This window comes from Ricinus communis, chromosome 4, assembly GCF_019578655.1.
Source record: "Ricinus communis isolate WT05 ecotype wild-type chromosome 4, ASM1957865v1, whole genome shotgun sequence".
Taxonomy (NCBI): domain Eukaryota; kingdom Viridiplantae; phylum Streptophyta; class Magnoliopsida; order Malpighiales; family Euphorbiaceae; genus Ricinus; species Ricinus communis.
The window spans coordinates 28,735,287-28,759,896 of NC_063259.1; the positions used below are offsets into that span (position 1 = coordinate 28,735,287).

Sequence of the window (24,610 nt, forward strand, 5' to 3'; positions counted from 1 at the left end):
ATTGTCAAACCAACGAATAAATTCTTGAAAAAGTAATCCAGTCATCCATGCTTTCTTGTTGGCTCGATAATGACAATTAAGATTGCCAATATTCACATTTTTAAAGCATTTGGGATTAGCAAACTTACCAATAATCCACACAGATACTTTATCTGAACCATCCCCATTGCAACAAACAACAATAGTAAGTCTTTCCTTGTCCTTTTTCCGTCTTTCTAATTGCTTCGTTGCTAGTGAATAATCAGCTTGCAAACAATAAAGTAATATAAATATCCTTCCAATGAAACTTTTCCAATTTAGCTTGAATTTCACGTAAAGCATCTTCAATATTCTCCATGACAACTGAATCATTTTCACCGAACTTCCTATAAGACTTAATCATATGTCTTGCCTTGAACAACTCTAGCCAACTACTTAAGAAGTTAAAGTCTAAATCTGCATCACCATACATTTTTTTGTAGAAACTCTTTTGCTTTAGTTTGAATAATTTCTCCGGTCATGTTTACTTTCTCTTGATATTGGAGAAACCACTCATACAATACATTTTCTAATTCGGGATACTTGGCTGATTTGTGCCTTTTAACATTACTATTTGTTATTTTTTCTGACAAATATTATGCTGACCTTTTTAAAGTATTTAATATTGTTCCTTGGCTAAAGAAGAGACTAAATTTTTGTTGAATCCATTGTTGCAAATCTTTTTTACTTGAAGAGGAATGCTCATTTTTGTACTTACATAATGCTTTTCGCATCTCATATGTTAGTGTAGATTTTTTTACACTTTTCAAATGAGAAACCATGGAGGAGAAGATAAATATAAATTTTTATATTTTGATATATGAAATTAAAGTGTATATTTCTATTTATAAATATTTTATTGTGCACTTGAAACACTTCATATTCTAATGTATGTATATGTGATTGCATTTTAAACCACATCATTCCCAAAATTAGCTCTGATACAATGCATCATCATCCATCATGCGTCTAGAATATCAAAGATAATTTCTAAATTCTTTAATTCCTTCATTAATTTTATATAAATTTAATAGAAAATGATGTATAAAATATTAATTTATTGATAAATTAATAACTTTTATAAGATAATAATTTTTTTCTAATCCTAAGATTATTATTTTATAGAAGTTCTATTGTATTTAATAGAAAATCCTCCCTAAAGAGAGCTAGAAGCCGCATGGAAGGGGTAGCAAGCAACCCATGACATCCAAAGGGAGTTCGATAGTAACTACCTAATCCGTCGTTTGAATGTATAGCAAGCCCAATTGTGAACTATGGGCTACTTTAATTAGCTACGATAAAACGAGTTAAAGGCATAGCAATCCAAGTATAATTTCAGTCTATTGGGTAATAAATGACTATTCACCCATGAAATTTTCCAAATTAAATTATTGAGTCCTTCACTTTTCAATATTATGCTAGTTTTTTCTTAGTTTGTAATAATATATTAAATCCTATCAGTTTTTCCTTCTTTTTTATTTGTTCTAGTACGTTGAAATAAAAAGCAAGATAATCAATAATGTTGCATTAGGTATTTCATTTTTTTTATCAAACAATTTATTTTAGTGTTAATGCTACAACAATTAGTATACTTTATACTAGAAAAGGATCAAAAGATTTTCTTTTTAAAAAAAAAACATAAGAATTTATGTAATCTTCATAAATATAAGGGCAAGAGATTAATGTCAAAAAAATGTACATGAGGCAACATATTCCTCGTGCTATGTAATTTTTAGATTTTTTTATACCTAAGCTGATAACTTACTATAAAAAAATCTCAAAAAAAAAAAAAAAACTCAGTAAAATATTAATAGACTCTAACGACATCTTCCATCACTAATTAGTTAATTATAGAATTGCGATGGAATGACAACAGAATTAGGATGATGAAAATTATTGCCATTTAACAACGAATTTACAATGAAAATTTAACAACAGATAAATTTCATCATAAAATGTAGATCCAATTTTTGACATTAATTTGAATCACGGGATAGCAAGAAAAATTAGCGATAAATAACTTTCAAAGTTAAAATTGATGCATAATAGGCGCTAATCTATTGATAAATAATGATGGATTAATCTTCAATCGTTAATTCAACAAAATTTACGCATAATAGGCTCTAATCCCTCATTTTTCTTATTTCCTAATTTGTTAGATTTAACTATGAACATTAAACAACATTAGATCATATGACCTCCAAATTAAAAAAAATTGCCAATAGCTCTTTATATTTAACAAAATAATGGATTATATCACCCTTCGATAAAATTGATAACTTAAGCCTAATTAATTATGATAATCTTAAAAGTAAGTAAAACACCATATAATGCTAAACGTTTAGGCATTTAGAACAATAATTAAGTAAAATGATCTCCATTGACATCAAATGAATACACCAAATGACAACTCATAAAACTCAAAAACTTCAACATCCATTATCAGACACATAAGTATTTAACTAACTTTCCCTAATCATAGAACTCCCCGGTGCAATTAGTAGATTGACAATTACACTTCTTTACCTTAAAAGCATTGTTATTCAAACGAAATTCTCCTAATTTATACTTATAGTCATAGGTCAACTCTTGCAAACATGGTATATCTCTTGCGGCAAATAGCATTATGTGCGGCAAATTACTATTAAATTCACCGTAAAAGACACTTCGGACATATAGATTAGGAGAACAACTATGATTGATGAATCTTCCCACATTACCACGCCGAGTAGCATCTATAGTATAAGCCTCGCCTTCTTCATTGCAACCTATATCGAACAAATAATCACTCATACTAGTCTTTTGTATTAATTCCTTCGCATTAATCACCTCTCCAACATACTCGCATATAAAACTACCAGAAGAAATTAGCACTTTTGATCTAACACCCCATTCTCCATATTCACTTCTGAACACCTCAAGTGGAAGCCTAATTTTGCGTTGACTTACTCTATTAATGCAAGACTCAAAACACTTGCAAGAGACTCCACACTCGTAAATAAAATTTTTCATTCCAACAATATGTTCATTGTAATCATAGGCAAATGCTTTTCCATTCTTGATTTTGCATGAACAATCTTCAGAGTCTGAGCATCCATCAGTACAATCACAACCATCACAACTACTTGATATGCACTGGTAAGGAACTATTGGATATGTTCTACTAACGATATATGTGAAAGGAAAAGGTCTTTCATCATCAAGTGTGTTCACCATAGCAATTGGCAAATTCTCTCTATCTTTAGAAATATCTTTCATAAACAAACCCTTATTGCAAAGTAATTCATCATTTCCCTTGGTAGCAAATCCTTGAGTTAGTTTCATTTGTCTTGAAATTCTTCTTAATCTGAATTTAAAGACAAGTTTGCCAAACTCCCCTCTAGTTTGCCAATACTTCTCCACCAAGTACAAACCATCATAAACATAACGACCCGACGACTTAAAGAACTCAAAACTATTTTGATAAACAACTCTTACGGGAGAATTTTGCTCCATGCTATTCTTTAATGCAAGGTTCCCTCCTTTCAATACTTGATCTTTCAATGGACGACAATTTAACACCTTAGGGTTCCCGCCTTCACCTAAATAAGTCAATACATTAGAGTCGAAAGTATTCGCATATCGATTAGTTACAACAATGCTTGTGGCCAATGTAGTCCCATTTTTCTTAACAAAATCTATACCTTTCTGAAATTGATGATGAATGCCAACTATGCGAAGTTCGGCTCTAAAATGAAACTCATCTCCAATCTTAACTCCATCAATAGATCCTACTTGTTTTTCCCTAATGTGCCAGTTGCAACTACTTTCAAGAATAGTAACTGCTTTTTGATAAATGCTAGGCTTCCACATCCTTGACTTCTTAACTTCTCGTAAGAGCTTATCAAGTATTTCACGATACAATTTCAAAGTGTTTTTCACTTGCTTGCGAGCAAGACAATCCTCATCCACCCTTTCCAATTTCAATTCATTATTGATGCAGTTGACATTTCCCCCTATTATAATGGATGGATATGTCTTACTAGATGCACCAAACTTAAGCTTCTCACAACCATTCGTAAGGCCAATATCCTTATGTGTGGGGTGAGAATCTTGTTTCTTGTAAAGTAAAGGAAAACCTCCTTTGACAATATATTCTTTAGAGTTTTGACGATTTGTCAAATCATCTAAAGAACCACCTATATATCTAGTATTTGTTAGCTTACCACATCCATTCAAAGAATCACGAAGAGCTTTTCCTTTGGATTCCTGTGAGCCCAGATCATTTGCGGGCATTCCACGTTCGCTAGGAAATTCACGAGAAACTTTTCTTTTCATTGGTATAGATTTACATCCACTCGCAAACTGACGACTAGTTTCTGTTTATTGGTATAATTAAGTGTAAGTAAAAATTCATATACACCAATTTTCATAACTATATAATCTAGTTGTAGTTATAAAACATAAAATGATGTTATCAAAAACATTATTGTAAAGATTCATACCAAGATTTAAGAGAAGACAATCAAATTCACTACGCTAGTAATGAAGATAACTTCCTACTATAAAAGTAAACAAGAACATCTATGGCACTTAAAAACTACAATTGACACCCGAAAGGGAAAAAAAGTTTTAAATTATTTATACTCCTTACGAACTGAAAAAATTAATCAAATTATATTCAATTTCTTTAGAAAATGGTTCCATAGGGTTTGCAAGTTCTTAATGTCATGCCTTAAAACAAATGTCTAAAGCAACTAGTCACGCACAAACCCTCTAATCTAAGGATTAAGATTATGCAAAAAAAAAAAAAAAAAAAAAAAAAGGCTCTATCAATTAAAATCAATGGTCATGTGATCTCTTATCTTTGTACCCAAAAAAATCCTAAAATTCACTTTATTTTACTTAGAGTAACGTTATGGAACAAGGATTCACGTAAATAATAGTGCTCGTACATCAAGATGAGAGCCTTAACTTTTCCTATTAGAAATAGAGAAAAGCAAGATTTGGAGTAAATTTGTTACATAAACACTAATTATGTTCAATAAATTATTGCAATAGATAGTAATAATATATGAATTGGACAATATACAGACGTAAAATCAATCAAACAAAACAAATACGACTAACCTTTTGCTCGAAATTCTTACAATTTCTTATAGAAAAGTAATCTTGTTTTTTATTTATGCAGTGTAAAACAAACCTAATATTGATTTGATTTCTTTTTTTAAAAAGCAAAGCAAAGATCATACTAGAATAAATTGCTACGAAACACAAAATAAATCAACAAGCGATTTGTTATCTATAAAAGCAAAAACAGGCATGCAGAGGAGGAGGTAAAGAAGGGTAAAGCAACGCACCTAAGTAAAGCAATCCCCAACTACCCTACTCCGCCGTTCAGCCCAACTGTGACAATGAAAACCTAAGCAATCTCTTTTATAGGCAGAGGATATGCTTCCGGAGCAGGAAAGGAAATAGAAGGGATGTTAGTAATTCTTTAGAATTGTAACCCAAAAATTAAAATCTTTCGAATTTTAAATTCTCAACGGATTGCGACAAGCGAGAATCCTTTGTTGCAAAAAAGGTTAGTAAAACAAATCTAATGGTGGACCAATTGTCAGAGTAAGATATCTAATGGCAGAAAAACTTTCCAGTTTGAAACTAGAATTCTGAATTTTTCACACCAACTTAATTACTACCTATTTAGGAAATACAAAAGGTCTTTGTACTTTGCATTGCATTCACTATAAAGTGGCAACCTTTTTTCTTAAAAGATATCTCTTTTGTTTTTTCTTTCCTTCTTCATTGACAAATAATTGACTTTCTTATTTGACAAGTAAAAGAGTCCCTTTTGACATTCTGATTGCAACTTCACTTGGACTTCAAATAGAAAAATTTCCAAACTGAATCTATACAAAACAATATTCATATTTACAAACTCAATCTAAAATTAAGAGTTTCTCATTACTCATTTGTAACTCTAAACAATAATCTATTATTAAATGTAATTTTATTTATATAATACCTTTATCGTATTCATATTCCAATAACTAATTATTATGCTTTAATAAAAAATGACCTAAAAGGCTTCTATGCCCATTTTCTATTAGTGTTTAGTTTCTTTATAAATCTCTTAAATACTTTATTAATTTATCTACGCTCTCTCCACCATTATCACCACTCCTCTTATTTCTCCACTAAATCCTGAACACGATCTCCATTACTGCTTGCTTGACAACAGAAACAGTCAAATTCTAAGCCCCGGTATTTCGTGGAAAGCGTCTTCTTCATTATCTCTCTAACAATCTTCCTTTTAAACCAGGCACCGGTGAACCAAAAAGCATCATCACTGAAGCAAGCTTCGTTCTAATATATATAAAAGCAATGGGAATATACTCGTGTGCTAAAACCTTTAAAAGATTTACACAAAAGAGACAACAAACAAACTGTTTGAAACTTCACAAGATTTAAGCACCTTCCAAGAACCAGAGTAGAACTTCAGCAATTCATGACCGCTTAACCAGGACGATCTTACGGGTGCATTACCGAAAGTTTATGTTGGCAAGACAAGTGAATCGTAGTGATCTCGTGTTTAATATGTTCATCACAGCCACAATCAGAGTAAAATAGAAAATTCTGGTAATGCAGTTCAAGCACAAATCATTTTGCATGCTTAGCATATATGGGAAAGCAGCATCGCTGTATATTTGCATTAGCAGTTTACATAATTGAAAATAAAGACACAGCGAAGTGATGAGATACAGAGGCCTAAAGAGGAACACAGTAGTCATTTCGTTAAAGTTCAAAAACTGCATTCTATGTCAGCAGAACTATACAATTGTATGTCAGAGGAACTTTCCAACACAGTGTGGAGATTTACACATACAATTCTTTGCCTTCACATTTCCATTCATACATCGAAAATCTCCCAACCTACAATTGTAGTCATACGTCAACTCTGTCCAAGGAGGAATGTCCTTCTTGGCAAACAGCATTACATGAGGTATTCCTCTGTCATGATGATCCCAAAGGACATTCTGAACATAGAGATTTGGAGAACAACTATGATTAATGAATCTTCCGACATTACCACGCTGCCCTGCATCAATCATAAATCCCCAATCTTTCTTACATAAACTCAAATGCTCATAATTGCGAAGTCGGGGTACATGATTAGCTCGAATGATGCGATCGTCATAGTTGTCTCCTATATCAAACAAGTAGTCCTCCCTGCCAAACCTTCTGCATGCTTCCTCGGCTTGAACAATTTTTCCTACGTACTCGCATATAAAACTTCCAGCTCGAATATATGATCTTGATCTCACCCCCCATCCTTTTGATTCAGTCTTGAACACTTCAAGTTGAAGCTGGATGCCAAGTTGGCACACCCTATTAGGGCAGGAATCAGAACACTTGCAGAAATGACCACATTCATATATGCATGGCCTTTTCCTAACAAGACGCTTGCAATCATTATATGGAATTTCTTGTCCATTCTTTGATATGCAAGAACAATTGTCAAAACTTGAGCATCGATCAGTACAATCACACCCACTTGATAAAGATTTAATTTGCTCCCCAAGGCAGGCAATATAAGTGAATTGTGAGGGTCTCTCATCATCAACTGTGTTCACTACAGAAATTGGCATCTTCTCTTTGCCTTCAGAAATATCATTCACTATTCGACAGTCTTTAATGGATTTGCATTTTTCTGATTTGATTACGAATCCTGGAGTTCGTTCTGGTTGCAATGGAATTCTTCTCAGCTTAAATTTGAAGACAAGCTTGCCAAATTCCCCTCTTTCTTGTGATACATTCTCAACAAAGTACAAGCCATCATAAAAATAGCCGGTGCCTAAGTTCTGCTTTTCTCGAGCGCTACCTGTATGAATAGATGCCTTAGACCTCTTACTTTCTGTAAGAACAACTCTTACAGGTCTTTTCTGATCCATACTATTGCTTAATGCAAGATTTCCATTTTCAAGCTTCTGGTCTCTTAGTGGTTGAATCTTAGGATTTTGAACCTTAGGATTCCCACCTTCACCCGAATAAATCAAAACATCAGATGATTTCATGAGATTAGAATATTTATCAGTTGCAACAATGCTAGTGGCCAGCAAAATCCCATCCTTCTTCATGTAATCAATTCCTTTCAGAAACTGAAGGTGAAGCCCAGTTAAATATAGTTCAGCCCTATAATGAAACCTATCACCAATCTCAATGCCAGGAACTGGCCCTAACCGTTTAGCTGTGTTAACCCATTTATTCTTTCCAAGAACCATAGCTGCCTTCCTGTGAAGGCAAATGTTAGACTTTTTCCCTTTTGACTTTACTTCATTTTCCAGTGTCTTCAGTGTCTCATTGAACAATTTCAAAACCTCCTTCACTTTCTTCCTACTAGTGCTTGGACCCTCGTCACTCCAGTTCGTTAAAGGTCTACCATTGTCAGCCAATGGCTGTTTCTTGTACTCAAAAAACTTCCTTTCAGCGAAAATCTTGTTCTTGGAATCAACACCAGAATCTGTGTTCCTGCAATAAGGGTTAAAATCTTGCTTGGGTGAAAATTCTTCAACACTCCTTTTGCGGACGTACTTTCTAGGAGGTTTTACAGGGACAAGATTTTGAAAACTATTTACATTTTCATCTGGGTCCACCTCAATCTCATCATGGCTTCCACACCCTCTAGGAAATTGGAGAGTAGCGGCTGTTCTTGCTCGCTCAAACTTGGACGAGGAATGCATCCTTCCAACAAGTAGAAGGAAGACTCACGAATTTAGAAAAAAAGAAAAAAGAAAAGAGAAGTTCTTGTTTTAATAATGCAAAAGTAGAGAAAATGTCTGTAAGAAATGCCGTAAAAAAGACAAAGAAAACGAAGATCAGATCACCATAATATTGTAAAACATCAAGAGAAAAAAGCAAACAGACATGCACTGCCAAGAATCTATATTTTTTTATTTTTTTTGAAGAAAAAGAAAAAGAAAGAAACAAAAATAATCGTTCTTAGGCATTATAAAAGCAGAAGAAAATCTTACAAAGAAACAAACTTGAAATGGGAAAAGAGTACCTGAAGCGAGAAGTAACTGTTGATTCTTCAAGGTTCGTTTTGTCTTCTTTCCGGCTGGAGGTATAAAGAAAAAAAAAAAGTCTGCTTTTTTAGGTATTAGTTAGAGTAGCAAAGAAGAGCATAATGGGTTTAAAAGAAAGAGAATACTGCCAGAGAAAACCGGCAGCGGCAGCGGCAGCAGCAAGGGCAAGAGAAAGGCGACGGTGAGCTTGTCTAGAAGCCTATGGGGTTATCAGTGTAGACTTGCCGTGTGTCAGGAACCATTTTTCATCCCCAGTCTGCGTGGATAACCCCAACTTTCCAAGTGGCAGAGATTGTGGGGCCATTACCACGATTAATTTAAAATTAACGGTTACTTACGTTGGGCTAAAGTTTAAAACCAATAAAGAGCAGAATGGTATGCTGATATTGGGTCAAGAGTAACTGGCCCAATTTAGCTCTGAACAACTTCCTTTTTATCATCGTCCATTCACTTCCTTCACTCTCTACTTTTTAATCTTTCCATACTTGAATACAATCCCACTTTTTTTCCTTTTTCTTTATAATATTATTTCTAAGAAAATAAAATTACAACTTCCAAAATAATTAATCTTCCCTGCTCAACACACAGAATAAGTATACTTTTATATATATATATATATATATTCTCTGGTGGGTTCTATCTTCTTTTACTTTATTTCTAATGAATCCAACTCAAATCTGAGAGTCTCATTGAGTGATATAGTCTATTCATATTCGAATAAACAAAGGGATATTCTATCTATTGTTTGGATTTGGTTGACCATCAATGTCTATATCATCATTAGATTTCTATATCTCTCTCTCTCTACGTTTGATAATTTGAGTTTAATATGTTTTTGCTTTTAACTTTTAATTTTTAAAATTGGTATTATCAGTTAGCCGCTAATGGTAACATTTCAGAACAGCAATGCCTCTTCCTCATTCTTTCGATCAACGGTTAAATTGCATTCTGGTACTGTAAACACACTTCATAATGAATGATAACTGCTCCGTAGGATATATAAAATGCATTTCCTCAAATTTTATGATTATGATCACATGGATTATGCAAACTTAAAAGTTTTTTTTTAATGCATGAAAATTGCATCTAGTAATACAAATAAATTACAAAAATAATTGGTGGGACAGTATGTAATAAATCACATGGACGGCCCATGAGCAGTGCAGTGCAGACATGCCACCACTAATACTGTATATATTCAAACAAATTTTTATTTATTTATTTAATAATTTTATTTTTGGTTGAGATTTTAGTGAAAGTCAACTCCGCACATGAATCATTGCCGCTATTACAACTGTGTCAAGAGCGCAATGCATGGACATTCTGTTCTGTTTGTTCATGCCATGTTTTTCATCAGGTCAAGCAGGGTTCCTATTTTCTATTGATTATGTTTCTACATTAATAATTTTATAATTCCTGCTTAACTGCTGCTGCCGGTGACCAACTCCCAGGGAAACAATCGGTTTATAAGCTTTGATCATGTTATTAACAAGAGAAAAAACCCCATTTACATGTCATGTTAGTATAGCAGGATGCTAAAAAAGAGTACAAAATGCACTTACATAAGTAACCCAATAATGGAGTGTCTCTCTGATGCATAAAATTAGAGATTGAATATCGACAGATCCTTCAATTTTTAAAACTTTTTTAAGTTGCAAAAATTAAGGCTTTAATCACGCAATAGACCCAAAAAAGAAAGAAGATTAAAAGTAAGGAAGGAGAAGAATTCAGTTAACTAAAGAAATTGAAGCATGATGAGGGTGAACATGTGTTAAAAAAGCACACTGGTTTAAATCATGGAAAGCCAAATGAGGGTTTGGACTGGATGTCAAAGCAGAATGCATGTGGAAAAATCCTATATCCCACATGAGAAAGATCCCCTACAATACTATTTGCTATAAACCTACTAAGTTTTCTTTTAATACACAAAAGAAAAAAAATCACTAATCCAACTTCAACTTCCTAGTTATCTACACAGCAAGTTGCTTTTGATGGGTGGACTCATCTTCACTGAAACAGCAATGGATTTTTAATGCCCTTGCCATATTTAGAGGAGGTTCTACTAATTGATGTTGAGAAGATTGCACCAACATTTCTCTTTGGAGGTAAGAGCAGTAAGTGTGGAAGGTGTTTGGTGTCACATTTAATTGGAAGCCTAAACCAAACAAGAAATCCACTTCAAGAATATTCATCTCTGATGTGCTGATCCCACCGACTTTTGCATAGTAGGCATTGTTGTAATATCTGGAAAACAAGAAGAAAAAAAAAAAACCAAAACCAGAAAACACAATTACCAGCTAAATTCAAAATCATTAGACCCTAGATGATGTTAATTTATGGTTAAGCAAGTTAGCATATGAAGTCTAATCAGTTGCCACTGAAAAGATTGACAGACGAAAACCCACTACCATGATTGTACAGGATTGCAAAGTTGGCCTCTGTGTGTACCCTGTGGCAATCAATATGCAGAGCCATCCAAGTAGGGTAGGATGTTTTCAATGACCAAAAAGAGAAGGTGGTGAAATTTTTTTAAGAAAATTGATTGAGCTGTCACCCTATTGACTCTCTCTATAATGATAACGACACATTCTTGCAATTTGATCTAAATTGATAGAATTTACAGGCACTGTCTAGATACACGCATACAATGACACCACAAACTTTGGCGTTGCTGTCCAATAAAAGACGGGGGTTTTTCACATGGTTGTCTTCTTTTAGTTGGCCCTAGCTGTTTTAAACCGCTGCTACGCTTCAGCTTATGCTTTTCTAATTTAGTTAATTACTAAGATCATTTAGCCGAATTGCCTCTTTTCTTCTTTTACTACAATTTCTGAATTAAATTCTGGGGACAGAAGTCAGATCATAACAAATTGCTTCCTTACAAAATAAACATAAAATAGAAACTTACGATGACTAGGGAATTCGTTAAACCTCATTTTTAATCGTAGATAAGACATCAGTGATTAAGAACGTGCAGAGCTTATCATGGAGTCAGTGATTAAGAAAGATTGGTGCATACTGCATGTTATCAAGAAACAACCCCAATTTATATGTTGAGCAGAAAGAAACGGAGATTATCGAATTTTGAGACCCAGAAGATCCCATAAAGGAAAGTGACGAAAGAACTTAAAAACAAGAAGAAAGAAAAAAGGTGAGTTTTGAAGGTAATTAACTTACATGTCATCCATGAACTTTGCTGAAACCAAGACACTGGTAATGAGCAGCCTATGAACATTGAAAGAATTGATAGGAAAAGAAGGTTGTCTCTGGGCAAACCGATCAAGGTAAACATAGGCAATGACAAAGCAAGAAGGACTGCAATTGGCATACTTGAAGATTCTTTCAAGATAACTCTGTACCGATATGCTAGGCCTTGTTAGGCCATGAAAGACAGAGATCCTTTGAGGGTGTAGCTGATGGCTAAGATCGTTCGATTCTGCTACTCTTTGGAGAAGAGAAGAGAGAAAGGTTACGACCTTAGGCATCACTACTACTGTAGCCTCTAAATCTGCCATTATAGTTTAGATTTGAGTTTTGATTTTCTTGGGTTTAAAGATGTTTCTGTGTTTGTATAGCGTGTGAGATAGGCTTTGCTTTTTCTATTGTGTTCTGTTTATATGAATAAGAATGGCTTTGTTAAGGAAAGTTGGCCGTTAATAAAGGGATCTCATTTACAGTTACCTTCCCAGCTTCTTAAACATCATAAAGCCAGATATATTTTTATAGTTGAAGTTGGAAATTTTCTTCTTTATTTAATTGTTATTTTCTGCTCTTTACAAAATTTAATAATTATTAGGTGGCTTCCGGATCACATGTAAATCACTGTTTTGAACGCATTTAAATTTTTATATTAAAAAAAATTATCTCAAAAATTTCAATACATAACTGTATTAAAAATTTAAAAATAGTATCTTATCAACTGTAAAAATTCTATCCTGACCCATTACAATAAATATTTATAAGCTAAAAAAATCACCTCATGAATAACAAAAATCAAGTTGAAAACTACCCCATGAAGGATAAAAATGAAGAACAGTCACCTATTATTTGGAGGAACTGTTGTTTTGTTATTATTATTATTATATTTTTAGAAAAGGTAAAAAAAATAATGCAGTACTTTACGGTTACACCTTCTCTTTTGGCGTCAAAATCAATAAATCATGATAAGAAATTGTTGCAACAGATTGGATTCAACAACTGATGACATGAAAGCTGGGACTTTAAGTTTTATAGTAATCAGGGAAATTTTGGGTATTAACGAGTGTGTCTAACCTGCTAATATCATGTCTTATAATATTGTTTAAAAACTCTGTTTTTTCTTTTTTTATCTTTTAATGGTGGGCAGAGTTGGCAGGAATAGGAATATCACGACACTTATGCCCCCACAGTGTTTTTTTTTTTAATCTTTTAATGGTGGGCAGACTGAAAATCTAACTCTTGTAGCCATATTTATGCAAGATACGTTAATGGGTTTTTGCATGTTTCATCAAATGGGTCGGATAATGGGAGAGGGAAAAGATTAACCAGAATAATGATCGATTGCCAATTAACTGTGATCAGAGAATTATCACCGCCACCGTGAGATAGGGTTTATTACTAATTACCCAAAAGTGGAAGTTGGTGTGAATAAGATGGGTGACTTATCTTCTAAAAGAAGAAAAGTTAGTAGTCTCTGGGAATGAAAAATTGTCTGATATAAAGCAACAGATGTTACGTGACCACCATGGCTATGATCTTATTAAGTGACTCGATCTGTATTGGTAACATTCTGTCACAAAGTAAGAACATCATAGGTTAATTAGTGTTTCTGTATATATAAAACATGGAATTAAATAGACATGCATCTTCTAGTACAGATCTTACCCACTTTAGGACTCTCATCATTACCTGTCTGTCACTCTAAGACAAAGTGTCATGGCTAACTTAGTAATACATCTTCTATGATCAATAATTTTGAGATTCTCTTTTCCAAAAGAAAAAAAAAAAAAAGAAATGATCATATAAAAGTTAATTTTGCATGTATCAGAAATAGATCCATTTGTAAACTTTATTATCTATCCATTCCCAGAATTTCTATTAAACATATTGGCCAAGTAAACCATTTATTACTTAAATTCCAAAAAGAAAAAGAATAATCCTGGAAATAATTCGAGAACATGAATGTTAATTTCTGTATGAGAATTGGTTCTTGTCCTATACGCAAGCGAAAATCACATGCATTAATGGACTGTGCATTGAGGATTTGAGCTGTGATTATGCAAATAATGACAACGTTAATAATAAAAATGGAAATGTACCCAACAAACAAACGTTGAGATCTGACCTAGCTAGATCCATTTCCTATATATATTCATGCTGTAATTATTTCATTTCTTTTGGGAACCCATTGGTATAGTCTGAAGCAAGACTACAGTGGCCCTTTTATTTTGGATTCGAAATGAGTTGGCTTGCATTGCATTGAATTGAATATAAAGAGTGCAACCATCACCAGAATGCCAGCTTTTCATGACTAATAAATCCGACCATACCCCTATTCATTACCACTCGACATTCGTGTGCTTATTCATAATTTTCTTTTATGGTGTATATATGACTCTTAAGTCATTGTTTGTACTTTTGTTTTTCTTGGGTTGTATATGAGTATGGCTTTCTTGTTGACAGCTTGTATTCCTTGCAGAATTTGCAATCCAAGTTACCCTTTCACACCAAAAATAAAAAAAATAAACACAACCATTTTTATTCTGTACCTTAAAAAACCAGCTGTATGTAAGGTCCCTTTGTTTGTCTTTTATTGGGATACATATACCTCTAAGCACGGACTAGGTTGTAGATCTTCAAAAGTAACCCTACCATTTACTGTTTCAATTATTAACTACTTTCGTAGTTCAATTAGAAGCAAAATACATAGATTTCCTACCAAGATAAAATTTATAACTTGTTCTCCTCTTGTCTAGCAGGCAAAAGATGATCTATTCGGATCTACATTAGAAATCCAACTACATTACGTTGTTATATATTTTCAAGGAATTGATTTCCTTCCTTTTTTTCATGGTACTATCCTCTTTCCGCCGAACTCCCTCTCCTCTCTGGCCATAGAGAATTGATCATTACATTGTTGCAATGAATAAGAGGTATAAATTTTGTATACAAGTGCTGGACATTAATTTGAAATGGAGCTAGTGGTTGAGATGTCCAATTGTTCTTCCCAGTTTCAATTTCTGTACAAAAATCCAGTCTAACTAGTCAGTTAATCTAAGTCTGCTTCTCGTTTTTGCTCCAATTATTTAGAGGATAAGATGGACAAAGGGACATTTACCAACTCATACATAATTGTTTCCATGCACTCAAACTGATAATCAGTCAACTGATTACTACAACTTCCATTAACAACCCAATAATTTAATTAGCAACTTTATGATTAACATTCTCAACTTGCAATCTATACTGCTTTGATTTAATTAATTGTCCTAAGATTAGAAAAAAGAAAGTAAAATCGTTATCAGCATTGCAAGATTAATGTTTTAAAATGCTTTATTTGGTTTATGTTAGGATTAAACAGGTTAACCGCCAAGCCAATAATTGCTGCATTTCTCGGTTTCTTGTTAGACCAGGCAAGAAACCACAGCTAACAGCTGCGACTTGCAATACATATATTTTTGGAAGAGAAACAAGAAAGCACATAATTAATCAAGAGCAAATAGTACATATTAAGTAAATAGAAAGGGAGCAAGTTAATTAGAAAAGTCAATCGGCTGATGAAGGCACTAAAAAAGTAAGGTGCAAACATGCTGGCAAGCCACAGCTCATGCTGCGCCTTGTCGGTGCCGGCAGAGATTAATTACCTAAAAATTATTTTATCTATATATAATTGCTGCTGTAGCCTGCTAATTATATTTATGCTCCTATTGCATTGGAGAATCGCGGCAAGCAGATTTGAAGACAGATTTATTATATTGTTTAATTATCATGCGTTGTTATTACACAAAACTTATGGCCTGTACTTTTGACTTGACTCGTGACATGCACGTTTGTAAAGGTGTGCAATGCATGTTGCGTACTATGTCGTGTTCAATGGATTTTTGTGGATCATAGGTGTAACATATATATATATATATATATATATATATATATATATATATATATATATATATATATATATCAATTATGTGTTGCAAAAGAAATTGCGTTAATAATCGAAGGAAAAGAGTTCAGACATGTACGAAAATCATCTCCCCACGGAGCTAAAATGAATGGAAAAGGGCACATTTATGACACTGGTGATGTGTGGTTCTCATGCCAGATCTAAGCAACATTTTCTTGACTTTTATGTTATAATTACCTTACATATTTTTGAAGTTGTAGGAAATGAAGCAAGTTTGAGTTACCATTTTATGAATTAATTGAAGGCATTTTGATCCTTCATTTTCCCAATCCATATCTTAATTGACTCTGCTTTCTAAATATCTCGTGAAGAATTTAGTACTTGTGGTTGGCTTAGCAGCTCTCATTCCACAAAATGAGGACTTATGCCTGAACGACACTTCGTTTTAAGTCCCACTGTCTGCTTTTATATTTTGTTATGGTATGGATCATCATTCTTAGGTAACAATTTTGCGCTTTTAGAGCACCCAAATGATTATTAGTCCATGTCCGGTGTTGTCTACGACGCCTTTTGTTTAAGCGAAACGACAGACATCTTGAATAAGAAGAGCGAATTAACTGTAAAAGTACAAATTCAAAGACGACATCCAAAATGCTGATTTTGCTCAAGGGCCGACATCGTCTCTTTAATATTTATCGCTTCTATGAAACAATAACACCATTCAAGACGGGAAAAATTCTTTGTGTTTTGGACTCAAGATTACGGCACTTGCATAAAAAAAATTACAGACGTAAAGGAGATTTGTGAGTAGCGTAGTGTGTAGCAGTATCAATAGCAGCAGTGTTCGGTCGACTGAAATCGTAAGATCGAACGGAAGAGAAGAAAGATGGAGCAGAGCTTCATCATGATCAAACCTCATGGCGTCCAGAGAGGCTTCCTCTCTTCACTCGCTCTACTCACTATTACATATATAGCTGAATTAGTCTATTTCATCAAGGACAATTAGTGAAATTTCATCACTATTCCGTATATGCTGATAAACCATATGAAGAAAGAATGGAAGACATTACGAACTGTAGTGGAAATATGCACTCAAGATGTGATTTTTATGGCATATGCAGTTTTGGGTTGGTAACTTGGTAACCGATGAATGTTGATTTATTTTTCTTTGGTTTTATTTAGGGTAGGGGAGATCATTAGCAGATCGAGAGAAAGGGTTTCTCTTTGAAAGGTAATTCAATTTTGAATGATAGCGAAAAGATTGTCGGTGCTACTAAACCCTCTGAGTCAGCTCCTGGCACCATCCCTGGTGATTTTGCAGTTGACGTTGAAAGGTACTCTACTCAATGCACTTTGTATTTTTTGGCTCAGTGGATTGGTTTCTTTCGCATATGTCGTGTTTAATCTGACTGTTCTTATAAAGAATCTAATTTACGACTCCAGATGATGTTTGGTATGTACAATTTTCTTAGTTGTTCCTCTTCCTGTAGAAAAACTGAAGTATTCCTTTTTTCTTTAATAGTCTTCTTGCTGATTGATACTTATGGTAACATTCAATTGCTATGTAACTGAACATATATGCTATTTTACTTTATAATTTTGCAGGAGTATCACTCATGGAAGTGATTCGGTTGAGAATGCTAGGAAAGGGAAAGCATTGTGGTTTCCTGCTGGTACTGTGAACTGGCAGAGCAGCCTCCGTTCCTGGATATATGAGTGAGCCGTGGATTGCTGTTGCATGTCGCAGTGAAGAGCCACCATAATATACTGATCCTCTGTCTAAGAAAAGATAAAGGATGTCAACACCCGCCCTTTAACAATGTTCATATCACATCCAAGGAGCCTAATTTACATATAAAACCTTATTTCATATATACCAACTGATCTGCCCAAGTAATATCCTTTAACCAGATAGCAAAACGCACACACCTTACAAATAATAGAATATTACATGTCCTGTAAACTGACATGTTTACTCTGGCATAATATATAAAAACTTATGCATGTGGATATACATAACTATAGTCCCTAAACAAGAATGCCAATTTGCCAGTCTTAGTGACAGGCTACTTAGCCATAACATCTGATGGGATCATTGCAGCCTTTCTCAGTGGATTGCCTAAACCCAAAACGGCCCCCTTTTGCAAGGTATTGCTGGTGGTACTCTTCAGCTCGGTAGAACTTCTTGGCAGGTAAAATCTCAGTAACTATCTTCCTGCCCACGAGGTCCTGATGCCGTTCCATCGACTCCTGAGCTGCCTTTTCCTGCTCTGGGGTGTAGTAGTATATTCCAGATCGGTATTGTGTTCCCACATCATTTCCCTAGCAACCAAGATAAAGATGTTAGAATGCAATAAGCCAATAGACAACAGCAGCTTGATTGGGCACATATAAAGTAAATAAGAATTGGTAACATACATGGTACATAACCTATCTCGACAGAGCAGATAATTCCAAGCTTGCAGATTTCAGATAGATATATAAGATATTGGACTTAAAATCCTACTGAGAATTATTTTTGCTGATCCTTACATAACTGAAAACTCTTGACCAACATTGGATCGAGAACGGGGTCAAAGGGATCAAAAACTGCTAATTCATAAAGAGCCATCGAACTGGCCCAACCAGCAACTGAAGCTGTATGATCATATGGACAGACAGCAAACGACCGGGATCATTTAATGCGACCCAACATGACGAAAATTAGTACCAAAAAAATCCTCAGAAGTCAAAAGAGATTAACTTATTAGCAGTCTTCCAACCATTGTTCATGAATTGTAACAAAACAAACCTGCCAAAATGTCACAAGGCCAATTGTTCCAAAGTAATGAAAAAGAGAAAAAGAGCTATATATTATTGTTTCTTTCTATCTAGATTCAAGATATCATCATAATTCAAATAAACGTCTGCATAGAACTGATTAAACTACCAAATATAACAGCTTCAGGAAATAGGAAAACTCAGGGAAATGAAGCAACATGGTGACAGGAATCCTCACTAAATAATATTGCAGTATCCATTCTCTTTGCTCATCTCTCTATTCTCCTTCTGCTAATAAGCTTAAGCTTTAAAATTTAATCCATTATGGACGTTCATTCATTGGGGATATAACTCTCGAATTGACTTCAGGTAAAGCAAAATAACTTCACTTCAATGAACTATCAAGGAACATTATAATACCATGTGCAGTCAAAATGTTGCAATTGACTAAAAGGTCATGAGGTGAATATGGGAGGAGGTCTAGTATATTTGACGATTATCCTAAAAAAATGCAGTAGCTCAAGGGATATGCCAGCAGGTATTCGCCATTGAGGACACTGTTTCTCAGGACTCGTATAGTCCATAGTCTTTAAAATATGCATCTATGATAACCCAATTCAATTGACCCGTAGATTCATAGGCTAACTCACAAGCAGCGAACAGCGAATAGCCAAACTTCATGCTATTCAAGGTTATGAACTACTTTGACATTGACAAACAAAAATAAATAAAAGGCACTAAAAAGTTTACAGAAAATCCAAGCACTCTGGCCAAGAGAAATTCCAAGATACAGCTTCAACGAGAAAACTAAAAAATAAAAAAACTCACTATTTCCATGTGATCAACAAAACAAAGAAACATCCACTTTAAGTACCTAAAACAAACCACCAACAACGAGCCACCAAAAGCTCCAGAATTATCAACCAGCGCAACAAAATTAAACCAGAAAAAGAAAATTAACCATAAGTACCAATAAACCCATTACAATACGTATACCGAAAACCAAATAAACATAACAGGAGATTCACCAAAAGAAGAAGGAACGATAAATTCCAAGAAACAAACCTGTCGATTTAAGGTAGTAGGGTCATGTCTAGCCCAAAAGATATCAAGGAGAGCGTCGTAACTGCACTCTTTAGGGTCATACTGAACTCTAACAACCTCATTATGTTTAGTAGTCCCGGTACACACATCTTCGTAACTAGGGTTATGCATAAGTCCTTGTGTATACCCGACCTCAGTCTTCGTAACACCAGGAACTCTCTGGAAAGCCAATTCAACGCCCCAAAAACACCCTGCACCAAACTGAGAGAACTGCTGGCCTGGTGCTGGCACGTCGTCGTCTGGGCCTTGTGGGATGGTCGGATCCATGGTTGACGGGTCAGGCTTTGTTCCGAAACCTAGTTTGTTGAGGATATTCATTGGGGGGCGATAATAGGAAATGGGTTTTGAATTTTGGGGATATGTGAAGGGTTTAGAGAGAGAAGATTGGAAATTCTTAGAGAGAGAAACGAAGGGTTTGGTCAGAGATGAGGAGGAGATTAGGATGAGCCCTGTGTTTGCGGTGGTGGTGCTGGAGGCCGCTAGAGTTTGGAGCATTTTCATTTGGTTTTTCAAGTTTGCGCGTGTTGATGACTTAATGTGCTACGTGTGTTTGTCAGGGAAGCTGTTTAGATTTTGCATTTCCATTTTTCTTTATTTGTTATTCAAATTCAATATCTGCCAATTTTAGGTTTGATCTAATTAGTGATTGAAATTGATGCCATAAAATTTTTAATATTTGTGGCTAATAAAATTAATTTAACGAGTTAAGATTATCTTGACTGTATTATTTTTCATATTAATAAATCAATGAGAGCAAGGTTTGCATAAAAGGTTTTATTCAGGAAGGAAAAGAAAAAAAAAGAATAAAGAATAAACCTTAGCTTTAGTGGAATTTGACTGCTGCATAAATAATGTTTCAGGTAATGTGTGTTTTCAAAATCATTAATCATTTCTATTAGAGGTTGAAAAGAAGTGATTGGGCAGAGCTTTTTCTTTTATTTTGTTTGATGTTTTGACTTATTCATTGCAGAAGTTGGTGAAAGTGAAAGGATATTAGTTCTAAACTTCTAAGGAACTCGGAGAAGAGCATTCATGCAATCGTGTGGCTCAGAATATGGAATGTGGCTGGAAGCCTTGCCACAGGTCACAGTAATTCTTTTTTTCTTTAGCTCTGAAGCCAACAAAACTGCTCATTTGGGCTTTCCAATCAAGAAAGATCTACTCCACAGTCAGCCTTGTGATTATTTATATCAATTGAAAAATAATCACAAACATATATGTATACTTATTCTTTTTAGAAAAAAAGAAAAGAAATTGACCTCATGATTGCAGACATTATAATCATAAAATTAAATTATAAGCCCACGAACAATAATACGGCAACGGAAAGACCCAAAGAGGTTTGAAGAAGAGAATCCCTTCCGCTACGCATAATAAACCCAGCAGAAGTTGGAATAGGATTGTTGTTCTTGGAGGAAGGCTGAGGAAGAGTAGCCCCTGGCTGCGCTTGAGGTGCACCCACCGGAGAACTTGCTTGTGTGCCTTGTACATTAACCTGAAGTTTCATTCCTCCAAGACAATATAACTTGTTGCCAGAAATGAAATACCAAGCACCGGGTCTTGTCAATGTAACTGTCGTGTTCCCATTTGTATATGTTCTTATGACATTGGTCGTGTTGCAGCCATCGAATGCTTCTTTTGTCACCTCATTCACCACTTCCGACGATGTATATTGGAACACTACAGGGCGGAAGGAAGAAAAGAGAATAAACTCTTAATTCCATATTTATTATATTTCATATTTATTTTTAAAGAATTTTATTTTTATTTTTATATTTTTTATAATATGATAAAGACTTGCTTAAAAAGTGATATTTCATTTAATTTTTTTATATTTTTTAACTTACAATTTGATAATAACAATTATTAATAAAAAAATAATTTATTATTTTATTCGCTCGTAATATAAAATTTCTAGAAATTCAACACTAAAATTCAAAACAATCTTTTTTGAGGTTAAAATTAAGACATCGCCTATAAATACGAAAAAGATAATTTAGAAAAAGTTAATGCAAGTATGACCCACGTATGCTAGCAAATCAAAATATATCTGTGTTACCTCACATTTGAGGTGACATCAATATTTATTTTAGCTTTTTTATATTTTTTAACTCACAATTTGATATGTCAATTATTAATAGAAGATAAACTACCATTTTGTTCACTCGTGATATAAATTTTTAAAAAATTTAATATTAAAATTCAAAATTATATTTTTTTGCACTTAAAATCAAAACATCAACTATAAATACGAGATGGATAAGGATAATTTGAAAAAAGTTGTTATCTCGCAATTGAGATGACATCGATATTTATTTTATTGAAAAAAAATATATGATTTAGTACTTCTAAAATCAAAGAATTCAAAAATTGTAGAAAAAAATAAGGTAATGTGAAATTGACTCTAAATACTCACATAAAACGTCGCCAACAAGGAATTGCTTGTCGTGAGCCCAGGTAGGAAGATCAGTGCTAATATCCCAACCAGAAGTATCGCCCACCATGTATGTTGTGGCTGCACAAGTTAGTGCCAATAATCCTAGAAATGCAAGGAAAGAAATCAAAGGTAGCTTAGCCATGTTGATCAATCCGACTGTGAGGATTATATGTCAAACACGAGAGTGAAATGATGGGCACAGCAGCTTCTATTTATATGTGAAACTTGATTAATATTAGATTACCTAACTTCAAATATTTGCCCAGACTTCTTCTGTTTGTTGTCTTCTTTTTCTTTTTTTCTTCTACGTTGTTAGCCAAAAGAAACTATAATTTTTTATTTTAATTTTGACCTTACTCACAATAACTACTGGCTCCACCCACCCATTCACAAGTATTCACACACTCTCTCTCTCTCTCTCTCTCTCTCTCTCTCTCTCTCTCTATATTGATGAGTTGGTAAGGTGGGCGAGAGAACAAAAGGCTTGTTGGTATGAGGAGTTAAACCCCCCCCTTCCAACTCCAAATTCTATCATTTGGACTTCCACCAATTTACCATGTCCCTCCCATATCTAATTCATCTATTAATCATTTGAAAAAATATGCTAAATATCTTACTATTTTTATATTTTTTTCTCACATTTTGCTTACCATCCATTATTTTTATAAAAATATTTATTAATTTTAAAATAGTAAAAATAATTTCATAAAAATAGTAGACGGCACATCAAGTGATACTAAATATCCCACTATTTTTTATCTCACTTCTTACCCATTTAATATGGTATCTACTATTTTTATAAAATTATCTATTGATTTTAAAATATTAAATAACAATTTTATAAAAATATTAGATATCACATAAAGTGTGCAAGATGTGAAATAAAAAAAAAAGTGAGTAATATATCATTATTCTAATTATTTATATTAAAATAAAAACTCATGTATGGACAATCTGAAAAATCATTTTTCCAATTATGTACACGGCGAGATATCTAAATAAATTGTTTAGTTTATAATTACTTTTCAATACTTTTATATATTCATTGAACAAAAATTATAAAAATTTAAATTAATTTACATTAAAAAAATTTAAACATTATATATAAAAATATTTTAGTATGTAATTTTATATAAAAATTATATATTAAAATATTTAAAAAAATTAAAAAATTTCTAAACATATAAAATATAATGAACAGTATTCACCTTAAACCTATAATTGCTTCCTCTAAATTCGAAGAGAACATGTTAAGCTGTGATTAATTGCGAGAAAAATATTATCAGTTGCTTAGTTGTTTTTTTGTCTACCTAACTGAACAAAATAGGCAAAATTCTTTTCTTTTACTTTCTAAAATCAATACTAACAAGAAGCTAATTGATAGTGGCAAAGCCTCCTTACAGAGTCTCTTTCAAAAAAATTCGTTTTTAATTCTAACATTTTATCAACTTTTTAGAATTGTATTTTTATAAAATAATAATTATGTTTTCTAAACTTGATAAATCTAAGCATAACCCTTTTAAATATTACTAATTTTTCTCCTGTGAAATTATGATTTAATACAGATGCAGTCACATATTTTTTTTTATTTTTATTTAATAATTCTTGTTGTAAAATAGTATAAAGATAAAGTATGCATATTTTAGTTTAATTAATAAAGAGAGTATATTGATACTAAGTATATATGTTGAGAAAAAATAATTAAAAAAAAAATTATTAGATTGAGATGAGAAAAGACATACAGCCATAGTATCAAATAATAAGAGAGTAAAGACCAAATGCTTTTGTAACTATGTTAAAGTTATTATCATATAAAGTACAAATATAGAGAAATTTTACTGCAATTAAACACTAAAATTTGATGAATTATTGTTTCTGCTATTCCATGGAAAATTAGAATAAACTAGTCACATGATTGCATGTTGTGTAATTCTTATTATTATTTTAATTATAGATACTTACAATTCATAAAATTTAAATATTAAATTGATTATATATAATTACAATGAATAAATCTCTTTATTTATATAATTTAGACATTTTGAAAAGTAATTCAATTAATGAAATTTAATATGATAGTCTATTGAGATTGATATTGAAAAAAATCTTAGAATGTATTAATAA

General features: G+C 33.2%; 5 protein-coding genes and 1 non-coding gene across 8 annotated transcripts; 1 reads left to right on the forward strand and 5 right to left on the reverse strand.

Annotated features, from left to right (window-relative positions):
- Positions 1 to 2,490: 2,490 nt before the first annotated feature.
- On the reverse strand, positions 2,491 to 4,335 carry LOC8289676 (histone-lysine N-methyltransferase, H3 lysine-9 specific SUVH5). Its single transcript, XM_002510983.3, has one exon. It carries the CDS (start codon positions 4,333 to 4,335, stop codon positions 2,491 to 2,493), a length of 1,845 nt encoding a protein of 614 aa, XP_002511029.2.
- A 2,427-nt stretch (positions 4,336 to 6,762) lies between these two features.
- LOC8289675 (histone-lysine N-methyltransferase, H3 lysine-9 specific SUVH5) lies at positions 6,763 to 9,507 on the reverse strand. Of its 3 annotated transcripts, XM_048372558.1 has the most exons (3): positions 9,062 to 9,507; positions 8,634 to 8,739; positions 6,763 to 8,526 (listed from the first exon to the last, which is right to left on the reverse strand). In XM_048372558.1, the coding sequence occupies exons 2-3, from the start codon at positions 8,663 to 8,665 to the stop codon at positions 6,843 to 6,845; spliced, it is 1,716 nt and encodes a 571-aa protein (XP_048228515.1). In that variant the 5' UTR covers positions 8,666 to 8,739; positions 9,062 to 9,507; the 3' UTR covers positions 6,763 to 6,842. The 3 variants fall into 3 exon arrangements, with proteins under 3 accessions (XP_048228515.1, XP_002511028.2, XP_048228514.1); XM_002510982.4 differs by having other exon boundaries at positions 6,763 to 8,739; XM_048372557.1 differs by having other exon boundaries at positions 6,763 to 8,834.
- A 1,286-nt stretch (positions 9,508 to 10,793) lies between these two features.
- Positions 10,794 to 12,784, reverse strand: LOC8289673 (cyclin-U4-1). The gene is made up of 2 exons (XM_002510980.4): positions 12,261 to 12,784; positions 10,794 to 11,327 (listed from the first exon to the last, which is right to left on the reverse strand). Exons 1-2 carry the CDS (start codon positions 12,596 to 12,598, stop codon positions 11,054 to 11,056), a joined length of 612 nt encoding a protein of 203 aa, XP_002511026.1. The 5' UTR covers positions 12,599 to 12,784; the 3' UTR covers positions 10,794 to 11,053.
- A 3,508-nt stretch (positions 12,785 to 16,292) lies between these two features.
- LOC8289672 lies at positions 16,293 to 18,309 on the forward strand. The gene is made up of 2 exons (XR_007215506.1): positions 16,293 to 17,519; positions 17,791 to 18,309. It is a non-coding gene; the product is annotated as an uncharacterized LOC8289672 (transcript).
- LOC8289671 (peptide methionine sulfoxide reductase A1) lies at positions 18,033 to 20,629 on the reverse strand. Its single transcript, XM_002510978.3, has 2 exons — positions 20,011 to 20,629; positions 18,033 to 18,507 (listed from the first exon to the last, which is right to left on the reverse strand). The coding sequence occupies exons 1-2, from the start codon at positions 20,548 to 20,550 to the stop codon at positions 18,256 to 18,258; spliced, it is 792 nt and encodes a 263-aa protein (XP_002511024.2). The 5' UTR covers positions 20,551 to 20,629; the 3' UTR covers positions 18,033 to 18,255.
- Positions 20,630 to 21,208: 579 nt separating this feature from the next.
- Positions 21,209 to 22,688, reverse strand: LOC8289670 (mavicyanin). Its single transcript, XM_002510977.4, has 2 exons — positions 22,466 to 22,688; positions 21,209 to 21,729 (listed from the first exon to the last, which is right to left on the reverse strand). The coding sequence occupies exons 1-2, from the start codon at positions 22,626 to 22,628 to the stop codon at positions 21,344 to 21,346; spliced, it is 549 nt and encodes a 182-aa protein (XP_002511023.1). The 5' UTR covers positions 22,629 to 22,688; the 3' UTR covers positions 21,209 to 21,343.
- Positions 22,689 to 24,610: the final 1,922 nt, after the last annotated feature.